Genomic DNA, 19,977 nt, shown 5'->3' on the forward strand with positions numbered 1-19,977 from the left:
GTGACCCTGTTCTTGTGGGGGACCCTTGGGAGCGAGACCTGAGCTCCTGCTTCAACCCCAAAGTCCTGGGGTTCCCTTTGGGGGTCCAGGGGAGGGCGAGGGGGGGATCCTGCCCCTCTGCAGTGCTCTGGGGTGACCCCACTGCAGCCCTGATCCAGGCACAAGAGGGATGTGGGAGCTGATGGAGCGAGGCCAGAGGAGGCCATGGAGATGCTGCGAGGGCTGGAGCAGCTCTGCTCTGGAGCCAGGCTGAGAGAGCTGGGCTGGGGCAGCCTGGAGAAGAGAAGGCTCCTGAAGGGGAGACCTGAGAGCAGCTCCAGTGCCTGAAGGGGCTGCAGGAAAGCTGGAGAGGGGCTTGGGACAAGGGATGCAGGGATGGGATGAGGAGTTTGGGCTTCCAAGTGGAAGAGGGAAGAGCTGGATGGGATACAAGGAAGTTCTTCCCTATGAGGGTGGTGGGACATGGGAAGGGGTTGAAGCTGTGGCTGCCCCATCCCTGGCAGTGCTCAAGGCCAGGTTGGACACAGGGGCTTGGAGCAAGCTGCTCCAGTGGAAGGGGTCCCTGCCCGTGGCAGGGCTTGGAGCTGGAGGAGCTTTAAGGTCCCTCCAACCCAAACCACTCTGGAATTCTATGACCAGAAGCACCCAAGAATGGGGAGGAAATGGCCCCAATGGGAAGCACAAATGGGGTTGGCGACCACACTGGTTTCATTAAGCAAGAGATGAAGTTCCTCCCCACAGTGCGATGCCACTGCCAAGAACCCACCCTCCCGGTACCCAACCCCGTCGGCAGCCCCACCACAGGGACCTTTGGCAGGTCCGGGTGGGTTTTGGGGTACATGAGGCTGCTCCCCGGGAGGGGGGGGTCACAGGGCCGTGGTGGCCGGGTCCTGCGCCGGTGCTTTGGTGTCCCGGGGGTAGTACTCAGCCAGGATGCTCTCGGGGATGCGCTTCAGGAGCTGCCTGGGGAAGATGCGCAGGAGCTGCCAGCCGATGTCCAGGGACTCGAAGATGCTCCGGTTCTCATAGGGGCCTGGATGGAGGAGGAGGCAAAGGGGACGGGGAGATGCTACGGGGGTGCCCCTGCGGAGCCGATCCCCGGCTCGGGCGCCGTGCCCTACCCTGGCTGATGAAGTGCTTCTCGAACTTGTGCAGGAACTCCAGGTAGAGCAGGTCATCGGGAGACAGCGCTTCCTCCCCCACCACCGCCTTCATGGCCTGCACGTCCTTCCCGATGGCGTAGCAGGCGTACTGCAGGAGAGCCACGGGTGCAGCGAGGAGGGAGCAGGGGGTGGCTTGGGTTAACGGGAGCTTAAATCCATCCAGCTGCAAGCCCTGCCACGGGCAGGGACCCCTTCCACTGGAGCAGCTTGCTCCAAGCCCCTGTGTCCAACCTGGCCTTGAGCACTGCCAGGGATGGGGCAGCCACAGCTTCAACCCCTTCCCATGTCCCACTGCCCTCACAGGGGAGAACTTCCTTGTATCCCACCCAGCTCTTCCCTCTTCCACTTGGAAGCCCAAACTCCTCATCCCATCCCTGCATCCCTTGTCCCAAGCCCCTCTCCAGCTTTCCTGCAGCCCCTTCAGGCACTGGAGCTGCTCTCAGGTCTCCCCTTCAGGAGCCTTCTCTTGTCCAGGCTGCCCCAGCCCAGCTCTCTCAGCCTGGCTCCAGAGCAGAGCTGCTCCAGCCCTCGCAGCAGCTCTATGGCCTCCTCTGGCCTCGCTCCATCAGCTCCAGGTCCCTCTTGTGCTGCTGCCCCAGAGCTGGACCTTCCATCTCTCCCCAGAGCTCCCCTTCAAGCCATGGAGGTGCCAAAAGCAAATGCTTGAAGCCACCAGGCCCAAGAGCACCGAGATCCCATCCCCATGCAGGGGCTCGTTGATCCCGGCCACCCCTTACCAGCTGGTTGGAGACATCCCCATGGTCCTTCCTGGTCATTCCCTCCCCAATGGCCGACTTCATCAGCCGGGACAGGGAGGGCAGCACGTTGATGGGGGGGTAGATCTGCAGGGCGAGAGGACCCCAACACATCCTCCTGCTGCTCCCCCATGCAGGCACGGGCTCCGCTGCCCCACGTTGGGCTCCAGATGCCCTCAGCATCCCCATCCCGGTGCTCTCGGGTGATTCCCGGCCCCACGTGAGCCGGGAACGGGTTGGGAACGAACCTGCCTGTTGTGGAGCTGCCGGTCCACGTAGATCTGCCCCTCGGTGATGAAGCCCGTCAGGTCGGGGATGGGGTGGGTGATGTCTGGGGGACGATGAGGAGGGGGTGAGCCCCCAAACCGGGTCTGGCTGCATGGGCAGGCATGGGACACGGCCGTGCCCCGTGCTGGGGGTCACCAGAGCAGCGTGGCCATGGGGAATGGGCACTGCCCTGAGGCTGAGCAGGAGGCAGCTCCCCCATCACCGGGCTGAACAACACTGCCTGGTTTAGGCTTCCATGGGCACCCCAAACCCAGGTCTGCACCCCCCAGTGACTGCCCCAATGCATCCTTTAGGTGAACCCCAGCGCTCTGCTCCAGCTGGGACCAGAGGGATGATTTGGGGGGGGGGAATAACCCTAAAGCATCCCAGCGAGCTTTGTTCTCCCAGTGGCTGCCCCCAGCTCCCCGGGCGCCGCTGACCGTCGTTGGGCATGGTGAGGATGGGGATCTGGGTGATGGAGCCGCTCCTGCCCTCCACGCGCCCGGCCCGCTCGTAGATGGTGGCCAGGTCCGTGTACATGTAACCGGGAAAGCCGCGGCGGCCCGGAACCTCCTCCCGGGCGGCCGATACCTGCGGGATGCGGCTGGAGCGAGGGCTGCACCACAGAGCATATCCCCCCCCCTCCCCAGCATCACAAAGCACCCCGAGCACCCACGGCATCCGGGCACCCCAAGCATCCCAAGCACCCTGAGCCACCCCGGGTACCTCAAACACCCTAAGCATCCCCGGTACCCCAGGTGCCTCAGGCACCCCAGCCATCCCAAGCACCCTGAGCACCCCAAGTATCCTTGGTACTCCAAGCGCCCCAAGCACCATGGGCACCCCGAACATCCCAAGCATCCCCAGTACCCCAGGCGCCTCAGGCACCCCAGCCATCCCAAGCACCCTGAGCACCCCAAGGCACCCCAAGTATCCTTGGTACTCCAAGTGCCCCAAGCACCATGGGCACCCCGAACATCCCAAGCATCCCCGGTACCCCAGGCACCTCGGGCACCCCAGCCATCCCAAGCACCCTGAGCACCCCAAGTATCCTTGGTACTCTAAGCACCCCCAGCACCATAGGCACCCCAGGTACCTCAAACACCCCAAGCACCCCCAGTACCCCAGGCACCTTGGGCACCCCGGGCATCCCAAGCACCCTGAGCACCCCAAGTGCTCCATGTATCCTGGGCACCCTGAGTACCCCAAGCACCCCCAGTGCTCGCAGCACCCTGAGCATCCCAATGCGCCAGGTATCCTGCGCACCCCGAGCACCCCAATAACCCCCAGCACCCTGGGCACCCCTAGCATCCCAAGCACCCCAGGTACCCCAAGCACCCTAAGTGCCCCAAGTGCTCGCAGCACCCTGGGCACCCCAAGGACCCTGGGAATCACGAGCACCCCAAGCACTCCTCAAGCACCCTGAACACCCCAAGTGCCCCAAGTATCCTGGGAGCCCCTGGCACCCCCAGCACCGTGGGCACCTCAACATCCCAAATGCCCCAGTTCATAGGGGAAACATAGAATGATTTGGGTTGGAAGGGACCTTAAAGCTCATGCAGTTCTTCTGGGCATCCCAAGCATCCTGGGTACCCCAGGTAACCTGGGCATCCCAAGCACCCCAAGTATTCTGGGAACCCCAAAACACCCCAGACACCCTGAGTATCCCAGGCACCCCAAGTATCCTGGGCACCCCAAGCACCCACAGCATCATGGGCACCCCAGGTACCTTGAGCACCCCACATACCCTGGGAGACCCGGGGTCCTGGGTACTCCAAGCACCCCAAGTACCCCAAGTGCTTACAGCACCCTGAGCACCCCAAGCACCCTGTGAACCCTAAGCACCCTAAGCACCCCAAGTGCTCCAAGGATTCCAGGCACCCCAAGCACCCCCAGCACCCAGAGCATCCTGGGAATCCCAGGCATCCTGGGCACCCCGAGCACCCCAAGCACCCTGAGCATCCCAGGCATCCCAAATGCCCCAGGTATCCTCAGCACCCCAGGAACCCCAGACACCCCAAGGACCATGGGAACCCCAGGGTTATTGGAGGCCCCAAGCATCCCAAGTGCCCCAAATACCCTGGGCACCCCGAGCACCCCAAGCACCCTGAGCATCCCAGGCATCCCAAATGCCCCAGGTATCCTCAGCACCCCAGGAACCCCAGACACCCCAAGGACCATGGGAACCCCAGTGTTATTGGAGGCCCCAAGCATCCCAAGTGCCCCAAACGCCCTGGGCACCCCGAGCACCCCAAGCACCCTGAGCATCCCAGGCATCCCAAATGCCCCAGGTATCCTCAGCACCCCAGGAATCCCAGACACCCCAAGGACCATGGGAACCCCAGGGTTATTGGAGGCCCCAAGCATCCCAAGTGCCCCAAATACCCTGGGCACCCCGAGCACCCCAAGCACCCTGAGCATCCCAGGCATCCCAAATGCCCCAGGTATCCTCAGCACCCCAGGAACCCCAGACACGCCAAGGACCATGGGAACCCCAGTGTTATTGGAGGACCCAAGCATCCCTAGTGCCCCAAATACCCTGGGCACCCTGAGCACCCCAAGCACCTTGAGCATCCCAGGCATCCCAAATGCCCCAGGTATCCTCAGCACCCCAGGAACCCCAGACACCCCAAGGACCATGGGAACCCCAGTGTTATTGGAGGCCCCAAGCATCCCAAGTGCCCCAAACGCCCTGGGCACCCCGAGCACCCGCAGGCGCACAGGGAGGACCCAGAGGACGCGGATGGGTGGCGGGGGCAGGCCCGGACCTCCCGCAGCGCCTCGGCGTAGGAGCTCATGTCGGTCAGGATGACCAGGACGTGCTTCTCGCACTGGTAGGCCAGGAACTCGGCGGTGGTGAGGGCCAGGCGGGGGGTGATGATCCGCTCGATGCTGCCGTGGGTGGGACACGGTGAGAATCCCGCATCCCCGCTCCCCTTCCCGAGCCCCCCCCCCAGGGCACCCATGGGCACCTCCTGGGGTCCCTGAGGTGGGACTGGGTGATGGCTCGCCCGGGGCTCCCAGTGCTGCAGGATGGGATGGGGACCCACAAGGTGTGGGGCTGGGGGATGAGTCCCCTGCTGGTCACTGCCAACAGGCCCAGGGGGTCCTTCAGTGAGGAGGAGGAGGACACGATGATGAGGAGGATAAGGAGGAAGAAGGAAGGAGGGAGGAAGGAAGAAGGAGGAGGAGAAGGAGGAGGAAGGAAGGAGGAAGGAAGGAAGAAGGAGGAGGAGAAGGAGGAAGGAAGAAGAAGGAGGAGGAGAAGGAGGAGGAGAAGGAGGAGGAAAGAAGGAGAAGGAGGAGGAGAAGGAGGAAGGAAGAAGGAGGAGGAGAAGGAGGAGGAAGGAAGGAAGGAAGAAGGAGGAGGAGAAGGAGGAAGGAAGAAGGAGGGGGAAAGAAGGAGAAGGAGGAGGAGAAGGAGGAAGGAAGAAGGAGGAGGAGAAGGAGGAGGAAGGAAGGAGGAAGGAAGGAAGAAGGAGGAGGAGAAGGACGAGGAAGGAAGGAGGAAGGAAGGAAGAAGGAGGAGGAGAAGGAGGAAGGAAGAAGGAGGAGGAAAGAAGGAGAAGGAGGAGGAGAAGGAGGAAGGAAGAAGAAGGAGGAGGAAAGAAGGAGGAGGAGAAGGAGGAGGAGAAGGAGGAGGAAAGAAGGAGAAGGAGGAGGAGAAGGAGGAAGGAGGAGGAGGAGGAGGAAGGAAGGAGGAAGGAAGGAGGAGGAGGAGGAGAAGGAGGAGGAAAGAAGGAGAAGGAGGAGGAGAAGGAGGAAGGAGGAGGAGGAGCAGCAGGTGCTGGAGCCGCGGCACTGGCTCACGTGGGGTCATTGGCCAGGTTGAGGAACAGGCACACGTTCTCCATGGAGCCGTTCTCCTCGAAGTCGGACTTGAAGAAGCGAGCGGTCTCCATGTTCACCTGCCCGGGGGGGGACCCGTGGTCAGCAGGAGCGGGCTGGCGCCGGGGGCAGGCAGGGACGAGGCGATGCAGGGAGCGCGGCTGCCCGCGCATCCCATAGGGGCACTGGGGGCTGCCCTGCCCCAGCTCACCCCCATGGCCGCGAAGACGATGGCGAAGTTGTCCTCATGGAAATCCATCACGTCCTTGGACTTCTTGACCAGCCCGGCCTGGCGGCAGATCTGTGCTGCGATCTGCAGGGCATGGGACAGCACATGGACCCCCCCCCCGATGGCTCACAGCACCCCCGGGACCAGGATCCGGCCCCCCCGAGGGCAGGGGATGGAGATGGGGGGAACCAGTGGAAGAGAGCCAGGGTGGGCTTTGCTTTATCCCTTGCTGTGATGGGGAAACTGAGGCACGGGGTAGCGATGCCCCAGCCCATCACACTGCATGGATGGGGGACCACAGCAGTGTGGGTCTGGCCCATCATGGTGAGCAGAGCTGAGCATGGAGCCAAAGCACAGCAGGGAGGGGAGGGATGCAGAAGAGTCTCCAACCGCCCCAAATGCTTCCTCTTCCACCCTCATCCTCCTCTTCTGCCTCGTACTGGGGGCTCAGCACCCCACGGGGACCCACCTCGTTGTGGGGGAGACCAGCAGCGGAGAAGATGGGGATCTTCTGCCCGCGGGCGATGCTGTTCATCACATCGATGGGCGAGATCCCGGTCTGGATCATCTCCTCGGGGTAGATGCGGCCGTGGGGGTTGATGGGCTGGCCTGGAGCAGCACAGGGAAATGAGGCATCCAGGGCACCCCAATGGGGAGGGGTTGGACTCCCCTATGGGGCTGGGTCCCCTCCCACAGCACCCAGGGCCATCACCATTGATGTCCAGGAAGTCCTCAGCCATCACCGGGGGACCGCTGTCGATGGGCTTTGCAGAGCCGTTGAAGACCCGACCTGCAAGGAGAGAGCTGCTGGTCCCTGGGAACACCCTGCCCATGATGTGGGGTTCCCATCCTGCTCCTATGGGTGACACCACAGCCCCTGGAGCAGGAAGATGCCAGCACATGGGGCCAAGTACCCAGAGACCCCCCTAAGCCACCGTCCATCACCTCCCCTCGGGTTCCACAGCTCCTGTACAGGTGGGGTGATACCAAGACCCCCCCCCAAAAGCGGTGCTCAGGAGGGGTACAATGCTCCCAGAGAGCATCTGCATCCCTATTCCTGCTCAGCCACATCGACCGGCTCCGAGCCGTGGGATCGATGCCGATCACGCTGCATCCCGCAGCATCCCACCCGCTGCCCCATGGGACCTTCCTCTGGTCCCCAGCCGAGCAGGAGCCATCGTCCTTGTCAGAGCAGATCAGGCTGATGCAGGGCTGGAGCACGCAGCATGAAAGGTCAATGGCGCTGGTGCTCAACGGCACGAAGAGACAAAGCTCTGGGGGACCCCAGCGCGGGGGCAAAAAGAGGGGGAGCCCCGCTTTGATACGGGGCAGGGAGGATCGGGATGGCTCCCATCCCATCCTGGGCACTCACAGCCGGAGCCTGCTCAGGGGTAGGGAGGGATCTGCTTGGGAAAGGAGCGGGCGGGGGGGGGCATGGACCTGTCTGCGCATCACCGCACGCAGGCAGCCTGCCCTTTGCGCTGCCCTTTGCAGCGGGGCCCTGCCCGCTCCCCGCTGCCGGCACCGGGGGAAGGAGGCGGCCGGAGATGCTCAAGGAGCGAGGCCGAGTGGCAGCCGGGTCCCTGCGCCGGGGACCGCAGCGACCGGAGCGACCCCTGCGAGCCCCGGCGCTGCTCCGGGGCTGCTGCGCCCTCTGATGGGGCTGCGGAAGGGAGGGGGGGGCTTTAACAGCCCTAGGGGGGGCTCCAGCACCCGGCTCTGCCCGGGCGGGGGGGGGGTCCCATGGGGATGGGGGAGCAGCCCCCTTTGGTGCTTATGCTTGCCCGCACCTCGGGGCTCAGCGGGGATGGGGAGGATCGTAGCATCATGGAATGCATTGGGTTGAAGGGAACTTAAAGCTCCTCCAGCTCCAACCCCTGCCACGGACAGGGACCCCTTCCACTGGAGCAGCTTGCTCCAAGCCCCTGTGTCCAACCCGGCCTTGAGCACTGCCAGGGATGGGGCAGCCACAGCTTCTCTGGGCACCCTGTGCCAGCGCCTCAGCACCCTCACTGCCCTCACCCAAAAACCTTCTCCCAGTCCAGCCCAAGACATTCCTCCAGGGATAACAGGGCAGAGAGCACCCCGGGGGATGCTTCCATCCCGTATGAAGGCGACCATCACCATCTCACCGTGCTGCGTGTGCCCCTCCATCCCTCTCACTCACCGGACGGGACTGGAGAGCATCCCCAGGGATGTGCTCACCGCCCCCCATACTACTTGTGCTATGTCCCCCCAGTGTGGCTGTGCCTGGGGTGTCCCCCCCCCTCAGCACCCCGCAGGCTCACCCAGCATGTCCTCGGACACCGGGGTGCGCAGGATGTCCCCGGTGAACTCGCAGGAGGTTTTCTTGGCATCGATTCCAGATGTTCCCTCAAACACCTGCGGAGACCCCGGGGGCAGGGGCCCGGCGGGGGGCAATTACAGGGGATTAGAGAATGGGGGGGGGGGGGTCCATCCATCGGGATGGGACGGGATCCGCTCACCCGAAAACCCATCGGGAAGAGGTGAGAAAAGAGCGGGGAGCCCCTGGGGTTAAGAAAACCCCCTTCTGAGGGGGGCTCCCCGGTGGGGGGAGCAGGGGAAGGGGGGGAGCACGCTCAATGCATCGAGGCCAGGGGCCTCGGCCCTGGTGCGTTAACCCAGAGCGGTTTGATCCGTATAATATTTGACACCATTTATGTGAATTAACCTCCAGATCGCTGCTTTAATTAGAGCTGTGCTGCTCCCGGGATAAAGGGCAGCTTGGGAATGCCGGGAGCATCCCAGGAATGCCGGAGGCACGAGGGCTGGTGAGGGGCGCAGCACTGACATGGGTGCAGGTCCCTGCAGGTCACCCCCCCATGAAGATGCTGCTGCAAAAAACACCTTTTTTTCCCCCCTTTATTCGTTTTTTTTCCCCCCCCCTTTTTCCCCCTTTTATCCCTATTTTTCCCCTCCCGAGGCTGATTCCCTAATAGGATTAAAAGGGCACTGCAGATGACCGGGTGGCATTAGAGGAGCAAGGTTTGGTGCTCACTCACCGCGTTGGCCATGCAGACACCGCGATGGGTGGCTGATGAAGGGACATCCAGGCAGGAGAGGACCTGGATAATGGCTCTCTCCATGCTCCTGGATAACGGAGCATGACATGCCCCGAACCAGCCCTAGTGAAACCCCGCTGCTGGGCTGCCCCAGTTTGGGGTACCCCAGGAACACACTGCCCACCCTGGTCCTGTCCCCATAGAGTGCTAGGGGTTGGGGGGGGATGGCAGGAGGGTCTGAGGTTTTCCTGCTGGGATGGAGCAGGAGGCAGCTTCGGGAGGTCCTAAGCAGGGATATGGGGCCCCAAGGAGGTGGCAGCATCACCCGGATGGGCTCTTCCCATTGGGGATAGTGGGTGGGCAGCCTCGGTGGTGGATGGGGGGCAACAGGATGGGAGGACAGCAGGATGGGGACCAGCAGGATGGGGTCATGCCCACACCTGCTCCCCGCATCCTGCTGATGCTGGGCAGATGTCATCGTTTCGATTTGGTACCCAGATGCTCCTGCTCGGAGCAGGCACCAGCTCCATCCCTACCGGTGCCCCACCACCAGCCCCGGCACAGCTCCCGAAGGGCCATGGACCAGCCAGGAATCACACTGCCTATCCCAGGACACAGCCTGGAATAGCTGGGACAGCAGCAACCGCTGGAGGGGGACAGAGCCCCAGGACGGAGCCCAGGACATGCAGTGCCCTGTGTCCGCATCCCACCTCGTCCCCATGCCACCCCGCCTCCCGTCCCATCGTGTCCCCATCACCCTAAACTCACCTGGACGATGGCTTTGGAGCCCATCACCTCCAGGACCTGCCCGCTGCGGCTGGTGCCATTGGGCAGCACGAAGTTCACGATCTCAGCATACTGGGCAAACTGGAGGGACAGGGGCAGGGTGAGATGAAGTGGGGGGGGGGCTTTACTTCCCCCCCCCCCCCCGACCACCCCTTGCAGCCGCTGCCCACCCGGGCAGGAGGAGGCATCGAGGGGAGGATGCTGCCTGCGCCGTGCCTCAGTTTCCCCATCGCTGCAGGTGCTCCCCTTGCCCCACGGGTGCTCTCGGACCCACCAGGACCTGAGCACTCACAAGTTCACCCCCTTTCCCCCCCACACACACACACCCCAGAAGCGGACAGACCCATCGCACTGCCACCATCGGCCGGAGGGCACCCAGCACCCATGGGTACCAGGGGTACCGGCTGATCCCCCCCGGTCCCCAACCCAGCCGGGACCCCCGGGGTGGATGCAGGGGACTTCTCTGCAGCCCCTTGGCTCAGGGGTAGCATCCATGAGCCAGCCCTGTGCTGTTTGCCACCTCCATCTCCTCCGCCTCACCCCCGGGCTCCGGAGCCGGCTCGGGCCCTGTGAACTCTGGACTTTAATTCCCCCCTAAAGACCTTTCCATAAAGGACAAGGGAGGGAAGGAAACCCCCGCCAGGGCCCGGCTCTTCCATGGAGCTGCTTCATTTCCATCCCGCCCGCTCGGCCTGAAAGGGGCCATAGAAACAGCCCCGGGGCAACGCAGCCCCTCGAGGGTCCCGCTGGGCGCCCAGAGCCCACTCGGTCCGGCAGCAAGGACAGGAGGGTGACACCCAGTGCTGGGGGCATGGGACAGCGTGGGGACCAGGGTCAGTGATGGGGCTGGAGACAGGGCAGGAGCTTGGACAGGAGCATAGGGAACAGGGGCTGGGGCTTGGGTAGTGGCACAAGGGACAAGGGCTGGAGCTGGGGCAGGGACCCAGGGGCTGCTGCGTGCCCATAGGAGGGAGCTGGATGAGACCCCAAGAAGACAGGGCACAGGCTGGCAGCCGGGACCACAACAAGGGGTCCCCCCATCACCCTCCTGCAGCCGAGGTCCTACCTTCACGTTGTCCAGCACCACCAAGGGCCCGTTGACACCACAAACAGTCTTGTAGGCTGAGGGGAAAGGACACAGTGTGGGGCCAGGGGGGCTCCCACCATCATCACCCCCAGTTGTTGGGTGCTGGGGCAGGATCCATCCCCCCCAGCACCATCCAGTGCTGCTATCACAGAACCATGGCATGGGGTGCGTTGGAAGGGACCTTAAAGCTCCTCCAGCTCCAACCCCAACCCCTTCCACTGGAGCAGCTTGCTCCAAGCCCCTGTGTCCAACCTGGCCTTGAGCACTGCCAGGGATGGGGCAGCCACAGCTTCTCTGGGCACCCTGTGCCAGCGCCTCAGCACCCTCACAGGGTGAGGTGTGCTCCAGAGCTGCTCCATCCGCTATCCCCCAGCCTGGGTTTGTGCTGGGGATGCCCGTACCCAGGGGCAGAACCTTGCCCTTGGCCTTGATGCACCCATGAGCTTCACATGGTCCCATCTCCCCAGCTAATTTGCCAATGAGCCTTCCCTCTGGTACCCAGTTATTCCCGGCTCCTGCTGGTCACCATTCAGCAGCCTGGAGCTCTCTCTGCTGCCAGCCTCCCTCCTTTTGTCTCCTTTATTCCCCAAGTGTCCGTTCCCCTTCCACTTCCCCTCCAGCTCCATCACAAACAGAGTTTTGTTGGGCTCTTTTCTTCTCTGCCTGTGTCTCCTCCGAGCCCCAGCTCTTGGGCAGCCACCCACATGGGATATTGTTCCACGGCCATAGGGACTGGGCCTTGTCCCTGAGCACAGGGATCTGCAGCCCAGCCCTGATGGCTGACAGATCCATCGGGATCTTCCCGGCTTTCCTTCTGGTGCCCTGGGCTGTCTCATCCCATGGAGGACACCTGACCCTCTGGCAGCACTGCTTGGTGCTGTATGGCTGTGGCACTGGGTCATCCCTTCCATCCATCCCTCCCTCCCATTCCTCTGTCCTTCCACCCTTCCCTCCTACCCATCCATCCATGGACGGGAGGGGGAGCCAGGCAAGGCCGGTGCCAATACTGGTACCAGAGCCACCGCGGCCGGTTGTGTGGTTCCAACACCCTCATCTCCGTGGTTGAATCGGTTCTATCGTGATAGGGAAGGAGATCACAACAGCGAGCCCGAGCGAGAGCCGCCAGAGAGGCTCAGGGCTGGGGGGGGACCAAGGAGGAGGAGAAAAAGGAGGAGAAAGGAGAGGAGGAGGAGGAGGAGGAGGAGGAGGGCTGGGATGGGGGGGGGGGGAGCCCCTGCCACCGGAAAGCGCTAATTCCGCTAATGAAGCCGCTGAGCTGTGATGCCCGAGAGGGGGGCGATGGAGAAGCAGCATCGGGGTGGGTGGGCTGCGGCGGCCGCTCATGGCCGGGGAGGGGGCACTGCGATGGGGCGGCCGGAGGACGGGGGGGGGGGGGGAGAAGCGGGCTGCAGGGGCCAGAGCAAAGGCGAAGGCTTTCACCGTGGCCTTTCCACACCCCCGGCCCCAACTTCACAGCTCCTGTCACTTGCGATCTCCGTTAGCGCTGACGCTCACGCACCGGTAACCGCCGCCGCGGCCCCGGTGACAAAGGGGACCCGACCCGGCTACACCCGCCGCTAATTGCTCCCAGTGAGTGCCGGCGGCCGTCACCGCGCCACACGCCTTAGGGCTCTGCTCCAAAGAGCTCCCGGAGCCCCGTTTGCCGCAGGGAAGGGATGGAGGGGAGCCCGGCTCCGGGTCTCCGAGCGCTCCCGAGGGAACCGCCCGCCCCATGGAGGGGGTGCAGGATGGGCTGGGGTGAATTTGCCCTGTAAGGAGTTGCTCCCACCTGCACAGGGGTGGGCAGCTTGGCCTTTAGGACTGGGTGAGCAGGGAGGGATGCTCATCCTCATGCACCGACCAAGGCGCTTTGCACAGGCCCTGGCGCAAATTACGGTCTCCTATCCTGAATTACAGACCCCTACCCCAAACTACCGACCCCTACCCTGAATCACAGATCCTTATCCCAAACTACAGACCCCTATCCCAAACTACAGACCCCTATCCCTAGTCACAGACTCCTATCCCCAGCTACAGACCCCTATCCCAAACTACAGACCCCTATCCCAAACTACAGACCCCTATCCCAAACTACAGACCCCTATCCCGAGTCACAGACCCCTATCCCCAGCTACAGACCCCTATCCCAAACTACAGACCCCTATCCCAAACTACAGACCCCTATCCCGAGTCACAGACCCCAATCCCCAATTACAGACCCCTATCCCAAACAACAGACCAGGGGGTTGCATACAACCGTCAGTACCTCCAACCCCTCTCCCACCACGTGTGCTGAAGCCCATGGGGTGGGCAGAAGGGGCACTGAGCTGCAGCAAAGATGAGGAATGGGGCTGATAAATACCCCGTAAACCCCCCAAAAAAGGGATGAGGAGGTGCCTCAGCAGGTCCAGAGCCACCCTGGGGCACCAGGATGAGTCTCTGGTGTCCCTCAGAGACCTGCATGGAGCACTTGCACCCATGGGGTAGGGCAGCCATGGGATGCTCTGGATGCATCCCGCATCCCCCTTGGGTGCTGCTCACCAAGTGCCAAGCTTACCCCACCCCTACATCCCGTCCCGTGCCAGGCTGGTGCCGCAGGTGCAACCCCTTCAACCCCCAACCCTTCTGCCTGCCAGCACCATCCATCGGGACGCACCCGAGAGCCGGGCGGCCTCATCCTGCCCCTCCAAGCCCCTGCCCGCCGCAGCGCCGGGGCTGCCCTGGGACTTTTCCGACAGTCCCTAAGTGACCGCGCTCCCCCTCCCCAACCTGCCCATTGTGCCGTGGGTCACTTTGTGCCGCGCTGTCAAACCCACGGCCTGCCCCAGCGCGGCAGAGCCGCTGAAAAGCCCGGCGGGGGGTCACACTCTATGCCACTAATTAGGGCCCCGGCGGCCGAGGGTTCCCATACACACCTGCACGTCACGGGAGGGGAGGCAAAGAAAGGCAGGAGCAGCCAAGCGTGAAGGCAACGAGGGGGCGCGAGGAAGAAAGAGCCCCCCCCCCCCCAAACACCTCGTTTGTGGGGCTGGCGCTGGTCTATGGGCCGCAGACAAAACAGGGCTGGTGGGGGAAGGAGCGCGGCCGGGATGCTGACGGGTGATGGAGGCACCAGATGGGTTAAGGGAAGGGTGGCCCCAGGAGGAAAGTGATGGAGAAGTGGTGGAGAGGGGAGGTGTGGGGCCTGGGGAGTGAGGCATGCTGTGGGGCAGAGCATTCGCCCCATAGAGGGGGGTGGGGATGATGCCATGGGGGTGGGAGGATAATGGCACAACCCCAGCCGGGCAGCACTGGGATATGGACATGCAATGGCTGCAGCCCCAGGAGCACATCAGCCCCCCGACCCCACGGCAGGGGACAGGACAGCAGGCCAGCTCTGCTTGCCGGGGGTCTGGAGGGCAATGGGATCCCAGCCTCTTCTCAGGGTTAGCCATGACTGGCAGTGCAGGGATGCTGCAGCGGCAGTGCTGGGGAGTGAGTGGGGTGCTGGTGAGGTGGGAAAAGGGCCACGGGAGCAGCAAGTCCATGTCTCTATTGCCAGCATCCCACATCTCCATCACCAGCAACCCACATCTCCATCACCAGCAACCCACATCTCCATCACCAGCAACCCACGTCTCCATCACCAGCAACCCACATCTCCATCACCAGCAACCCACATCCCCATCACCAGCAACCCACATCTCCATCATCACCAGCAACCCACATCCCCATCACCAGCAACCCACATCCCCAGCACCAGCAACCCACATCCCCAGCACCAGCAACCCACATCCCCAGCACCAGCAACCCACATCCCCATCACCAGCAACCCACATCCCCATCACCAGCAACCCACATCCCCAGCACCAGCAACCCACATCCCCAGCACCAGCAACCCACATCCCCAGCACCAGCAACCCACATCCCCAGCACCAGCAACCCACATCCCCAGCACCAGCAACCCACATCCCCATCACCAGCAGCCCATATCTCCATCACCAGCAACCCACATCCCCAGCACCAGCAACCCACATCCCCAGCACCAGCAACCCACATCCCCATCACCAGCAACCCACATCCCCATCACCAGCAACCCACATCCCCATCACCAGCAACCCACATCTCCATCACCAGCAACCCACATCCCCAGCACCAGCAACCCACATCCCCAGCACCAGCAACCCACATCCCCATCACCAGCAACCCACGTCTCCATCCCCATCACCAGCAATCCACATCTCCATCACCATCACCCCACGTCTCCATCACCATCACCCCATATGTCCATCACCATCACCCCACATCTCCATCACCATCACCCCATGTCTCCATCACCATCACCCCATGTCTCCATCACCATCACCCCACATCTCCATCACCATCACCCCACGTCTCCATCACCATCACCCCACATCTCCATCACCATCACCCCATGTCTCCATCACCAGCAGCCTCAATGAGCCCCACAATCCCCTCATTCCCCCTCAATCACCCCATGGCTCCTGCGTGGAGCCTGGAAGGACCTGGACTTGGGGGCACAGCCTCCCAAGCTCAGCACACAGCCCCTGCCCAGCACAGCCCCAAGCAGGGATGTGTCAGGGTGCCCAGGGCTTGGGGATCTCCCTGATACTTCCTCTCCTGCTTCCCATGTCGCCATTGGGCAATGCCACATCCCAAACCCCATCAGACACAGCTCCCAAAGGCACCATCCCCGGCCTGGGGCTGCCATCATGCCCAGACCCAGTGCAGAGTCCTGGCAGGAGATGAGCATCACAGGTAACAGGGCTGGCTGGGACACGGCAGAGAAGCCAAGTGTCCCACCAAACTGCCCTTATCAGGCTGGGATTGCACAGCACAGCCGTTGTGCCACTGCGCTGCTGCCCTTGACCTCCTGTTTCATCCTTCCTTCCATCCATCCATCCATCCATCCATCCATCCATCCATCCATCCATCCTTCCATCCACACACCCATCCATCCATCCATCCATCCATCCATCCATCCATCCACCCATCCATCCATCCATCCATCCACCCATCCATCCATCCATCCATTCCCTCCATCCACCCATCCACCCATCCATCCCTCCCTCCCTCCCTCCCTCCATCCCCCCATCCTCCCTCCCTCCCTCCACCCATCCATCCATCCATCCATCCATCCATCCCTCCATCCACTCATCCATCCACCCATCCCTCCATCCATCCATCCATCCATCCCTCCATCCACTCATCCATCCATCCCTGCCTCCCTCCATCCCTCCATCCATGCCTACACTCATCCACCCATCCCTCCACCCATCCCTCCATCCATCCATCACTCCACCCATTCTTCCATCCATCCTCCCATCCATCCTCCCCCTGCCCCCAAGTTGCTCCCAGGCTGCAGTTACTGAGTTTAAAGCATTCCGCAGAGCAGGGCATGGGGCAGGCCGTGGGGCAGACCATGGGGCAGGCCGTGGGGCACCCCATGTGCCAGCAGCCCCGAGCCCCTCTGCAGGCAGTGGCATTGCTGGCTGGGATGTTTCCCATGCAGCTGGAACAAGGTAGAGGCCAGGAGGTGGGAAGTGCTTCTTCCACTCGCTGTGCTAACGGCTCCGCTGGGAAGCGGCTGCGGATCCCGGTCCTGCCTCTCGGGAGAGCTCTGCCTGCTCCTGCCCCTGCTCCTGCTCCTGCCCCTGCTCCTGCTCCTGCCCCTGCCCCTGCTCCTGCCCCTGCTCCTGCTCCTGCTCCTGCCCCTGCTCCTGCTCCTGCTCCTGCTCCTGCTCCTGCTCCTGCTCCTGCTCCTGCCCCTGCTCCTGCCCCTGCTCCTGCCCCTGCTCCTGCCCCTGCTCCTGCCCCTGCTCCTGTCCCTGCTCCTGCTCCTGCTCCTGCCCCTGCTCCTGCCCCTGCTCCTGCTCCTGCTCCTGCTCCTGCTCCTGCTCCTGCTCCTGCCCCTGCTCCTGCCCCTGCCCCTGCCCCTGCTCCTGCTCCTGCTCCTGCCCCTGCCCCTGCTCCTGCCCCTGCCCCTGCCCCTGCTCCTGCTCCTGCCCCTGCTCCTGCTCCTGCTCCTGCCCCTGCTCCTGCTCCTGCCCCTGCCCCTGCTCCTGCCCCTGCTCCTGCCCCTGCTCCTGCCCCTGCTCCTGCTCCTGCCCCTGCTCCTGCTCCTGCTCCTGCTCCTGCCCCTGCCCCTGCTCCTGCTCCTGCCCCTGCCCCTGCTCCTGCCCCTGCTCCTGCTCCTGCCCCTGCTCCTGCTCCTGCTCCTGCTCCTGCTCCTGCCCCTGCTCCTGCTCCTGCCCCTGCTCCTGCCCCTGCTCCTGCCCCTGCCCCTGCCCCTGCCCCTGCCCCTGCCCCTGCCCCTGCTCCTGCTCCTGCTCCTGCCCCTGCCCCTGCCCCTGCTCCTGCTCCTGCCCCTGCTCCTGCCCCTGCTCCTGCCCCTGCCCCCTCCTGCCCCTGCTGCCCCTGCTCCTGCTCCTGCCCCTGCTCCTGCTCCTGCCCCTGCTCCTGCTCCTGCCCCTGCTCCTGCCCCTGCTCCTGCCCCTGCTCCTGCCCCAGCTCCTGCTCCTGCCCCTGCTCCTGCTCCTGCTCCTGCTCCTGCCCCTGCTCCTCCTCCTGCTCCTGCTCCTGCTCCTGCTCCTGCTCCTGCTCCTGCTCCTGCTCCTGCTCCTGCCCCTGCTCCTGCCCCTGCTCCTGCCCCTGCTCCTGCCCCTGCCCCTGCTCCTGCTCCTGCCCCTGCTCCTGCCCCTGCTCCTGCTCCTGCCCCTGCCCCTGCTCCTGCTCCTGCCCCACCGCCCTGCTCACCCCCTGCTGCCCATGGGTCCGGGCACGGGGCTGCATGAGGACCGTGTGACTGCTGCTGTGCCCAGTGCCAGGCCGGGACCCTGTGCCGGGACCCCACACGGGGACCCCACACTGCTGGGACCCCAGGCCGCTGGGAGCCCTTCTTGGGACCCCAGGCTGCCAGGATCTCATAGCGGGCCCTCACTCCGGGCCCCCATGCTGGGACCCCTCCATGCCACGCCGGGACCCCATGGGAGCTGCCATGACCCCTCACCCATGGGTGCTGGCTGGCGCACCCCAGGCCTGGCCCCGTGCCCTGCCGAGGGAAGGAGTCACCCATGGGTGCCTCCCTGCTGCCGGCAGCCCCGGCGGGAGCCGGGCAGAGCCGGTTGAGCTCCGGGCGGAGCCGGTTCGGGAGGGGACAGCGGACAGGGAAGGTCACAGGGAGCGTCCTTGGCGGCTCCGAGCCTGGGGACGGGGCGCTGGGGGGGCGGGCAGAGCTCCCAGCACCCATGGGTGCTGCACAGGGAGACCCGCGCAGCGCCTGGCCCGGGGTACGGGCACGGGGAGATCGCGGTAACGCCGCATTCCACCAGCGGCTCCCCACCCAGCCCCATTGGGAGCAGCACAAGGGGGGGTCCCCAGCTCCCCACATGGATGATGACCCCCAGGACACCCTGGCGGGACCCATGGCACCACCACATCCCGCTGGAGTCCACATTGGGACCGTGGAGTCCCGGAGCACCAAGAGGGGTTTGCGTGTGTCCCCCCACGCCAAGGGGGTCACTACGGGCTCCACCACCCCAAGCGGCACCCATAGCTCCCACAGCCCTTGGGGGGCAGCGATACCCTCCCCACCTTCCCCAGCGCCAAGCGGGGGGGTGACAGCCCCACAGCAGCCCCCGTCACCCCGCTGTGCACCCTCCCAAGCGTCCCCGCCGTTGCCAAATGGGGGTCCCCAGGGCTCAGCGCCCACCCGCCCCCATAGCACCCATGGGGAGCGCAGCTCGGGGGGCACTCACTGAGCCGGGGGCTGCGGCTGTAGTCGCGGGTGGCGGCCAGAGCGTGCTCGCGGGCTGCGGGCACCGGCGCTCGGGTGGCGGCTGTGGCCATGGTCCCGGTCCCGGTGCGGGTCCCGGTGCCGGGATTTGTACCCCTCGCCCCGGGCGCAGCCGGTCCCGGCCCGTTGGTGCCGCCGGCCCCGTGTTGGCTGTAAACAGAGGGAGGGAGCGGCCGCAGCGGCCCAGCCCCATAGGGAGGGAGCGGGGGGGGGGACGGTGAGGGTGGTGGGAGGGTGGGGATAGGGGTAGGGGTCGGAGCTGGGATAGGGATGGGGATGGGGAGAGGTGTATGGGTAGGGGTAGGGATGGGGATGGGGAGAGGTGTATGGATAGGGGTAGGGATGGGGATGGGGATGGGGAGAGGTGTATGGATAGGGGTAGGGATGGGGATGGGGAGAGGTGTATGGATAGGGATGGGGATGGGGATGGGGAGAGGTGTATGGATAGAGGGGAGGGATGGGGATGGGGGGGAGAGTTGTATGGATAGGGGTAGGGATGGGGATGGGGACAGGTGTATGGATAGGGGTAGGGATGGGGATGGGGAGAGGTGTATGGATAGGGGTAGGGATGGGGATGGGGATGGGGAGAGGTGTATGGATAGGGGTAGGGATGGGGATGGGGAGAGGTGTATGGATAGGGGTAGGGATGGGGATGGGGATGGGGAGAGGTGTATGGATAGGGGTAGGGATGGGGATGGGGAGAGGTGTATGGAGAGGGGTAGGGATGGGGATGGGGAGAGGTGTATGGAGAGGGGTAGGGTTGGGGATGGGGAGAGGTGTATGGATAGGGGTAGGGATGGGGATGGGGATGGGGAGAGGTGTATGGATAGGGGTAGGGATGGGGATAGAGATAGGTGTATGGAGAGGGATGGGGTAAAGACTGGGGTAGGGATAGGGATGGGGATAGGTGTATGTATAGGGATGGTATGTATGTATGTATGGGGTAGGGATAGGCATACGCATAGGGGTAGGGATAGAGATAGGTGTGGGGGTAGGCATTGCGTTAGGGATAGAGATAGGAATTGGGGCAGGAATAGGTCTGGG

The 19,977-nt window shown here is 64.0% G+C and overlaps 1 protein-coding gene across 1 annotated transcript; it reads right to left on the reverse strand.

Moving 5' to 3' along the window:
* Window positions 1-690: 690 nt before the first annotated feature.
* ATP6V1B1 (ATPase H+ transporting V1 subunit B1) lies at window positions 691-19,058 on the reverse strand. The gene is made up of 14 exons (XM_062633776.1): window positions 18,896-19,058; window positions 11,118-11,173; window positions 10,034-10,132; window positions 8,531-8,624; window positions 6,955-7,032; window positions 6,712-6,851; window positions 6,225-6,326; window positions 5,996-6,093; window positions 4,954-5,077; window positions 2,626-2,776; window positions 2,167-2,249; window positions 1,901-2,005; window positions 1,122-1,251; window positions 691-1,033 (listed from the first exon to the last, which is right to left on the reverse strand). The coding sequence occupies exons 1-14, from the start codon at window positions 18,984-18,986 to the stop codon at window positions 867-869; spliced, it is 1,518 nt and encodes a 505-aa protein (XP_062489760.1). The 5' UTR covers window positions 18,987-19,058; the 3' UTR covers window positions 691-866.
* Between the last annotated feature and the right edge of the window lie 919 nt (window positions 19,059-19,977).

The sequence above is a fragment of the Pezoporus occidentalis genome, unplaced genomic scaffold, assembly GCF_034315485.1.
Source record: "Pezoporus occidentalis ecotype Australia unplaced genomic scaffold, CSIRO_AGI_Poc_V1 ctg402, whole genome shotgun sequence".
Taxonomy (NCBI): domain Eukaryota; kingdom Metazoa; phylum Chordata; class Aves; order Psittaciformes; family Psittacidae; genus Pezoporus; species Pezoporus occidentalis.

Bases quoted from the DNA above. Each gene is read 5' to 3' on its own strand.
- ATP6V1B1 (XM_062633776.1), bottom strand. From the start codon at position 18,986: ATGGCCACAGCCGCCACCCGAGCGCCGGTGCCCGCAGCCCGCGAGCAC. The intron at 11,174-18,895 runs GTGAGTGCCCCC...CTTTCCCCTCAG, and splicing joins CAGCCGCAGCCCCCGGCTCA to CCTACAAGACTGTTTGTGGT. The intron at 7,033-8,530 runs GTGAGCCTGCGG...CTCTCCTTGCAG, and splicing joins GGTGTCCGAGGACATGCTGG to GTCGGGTCTTCAACGGCTCT.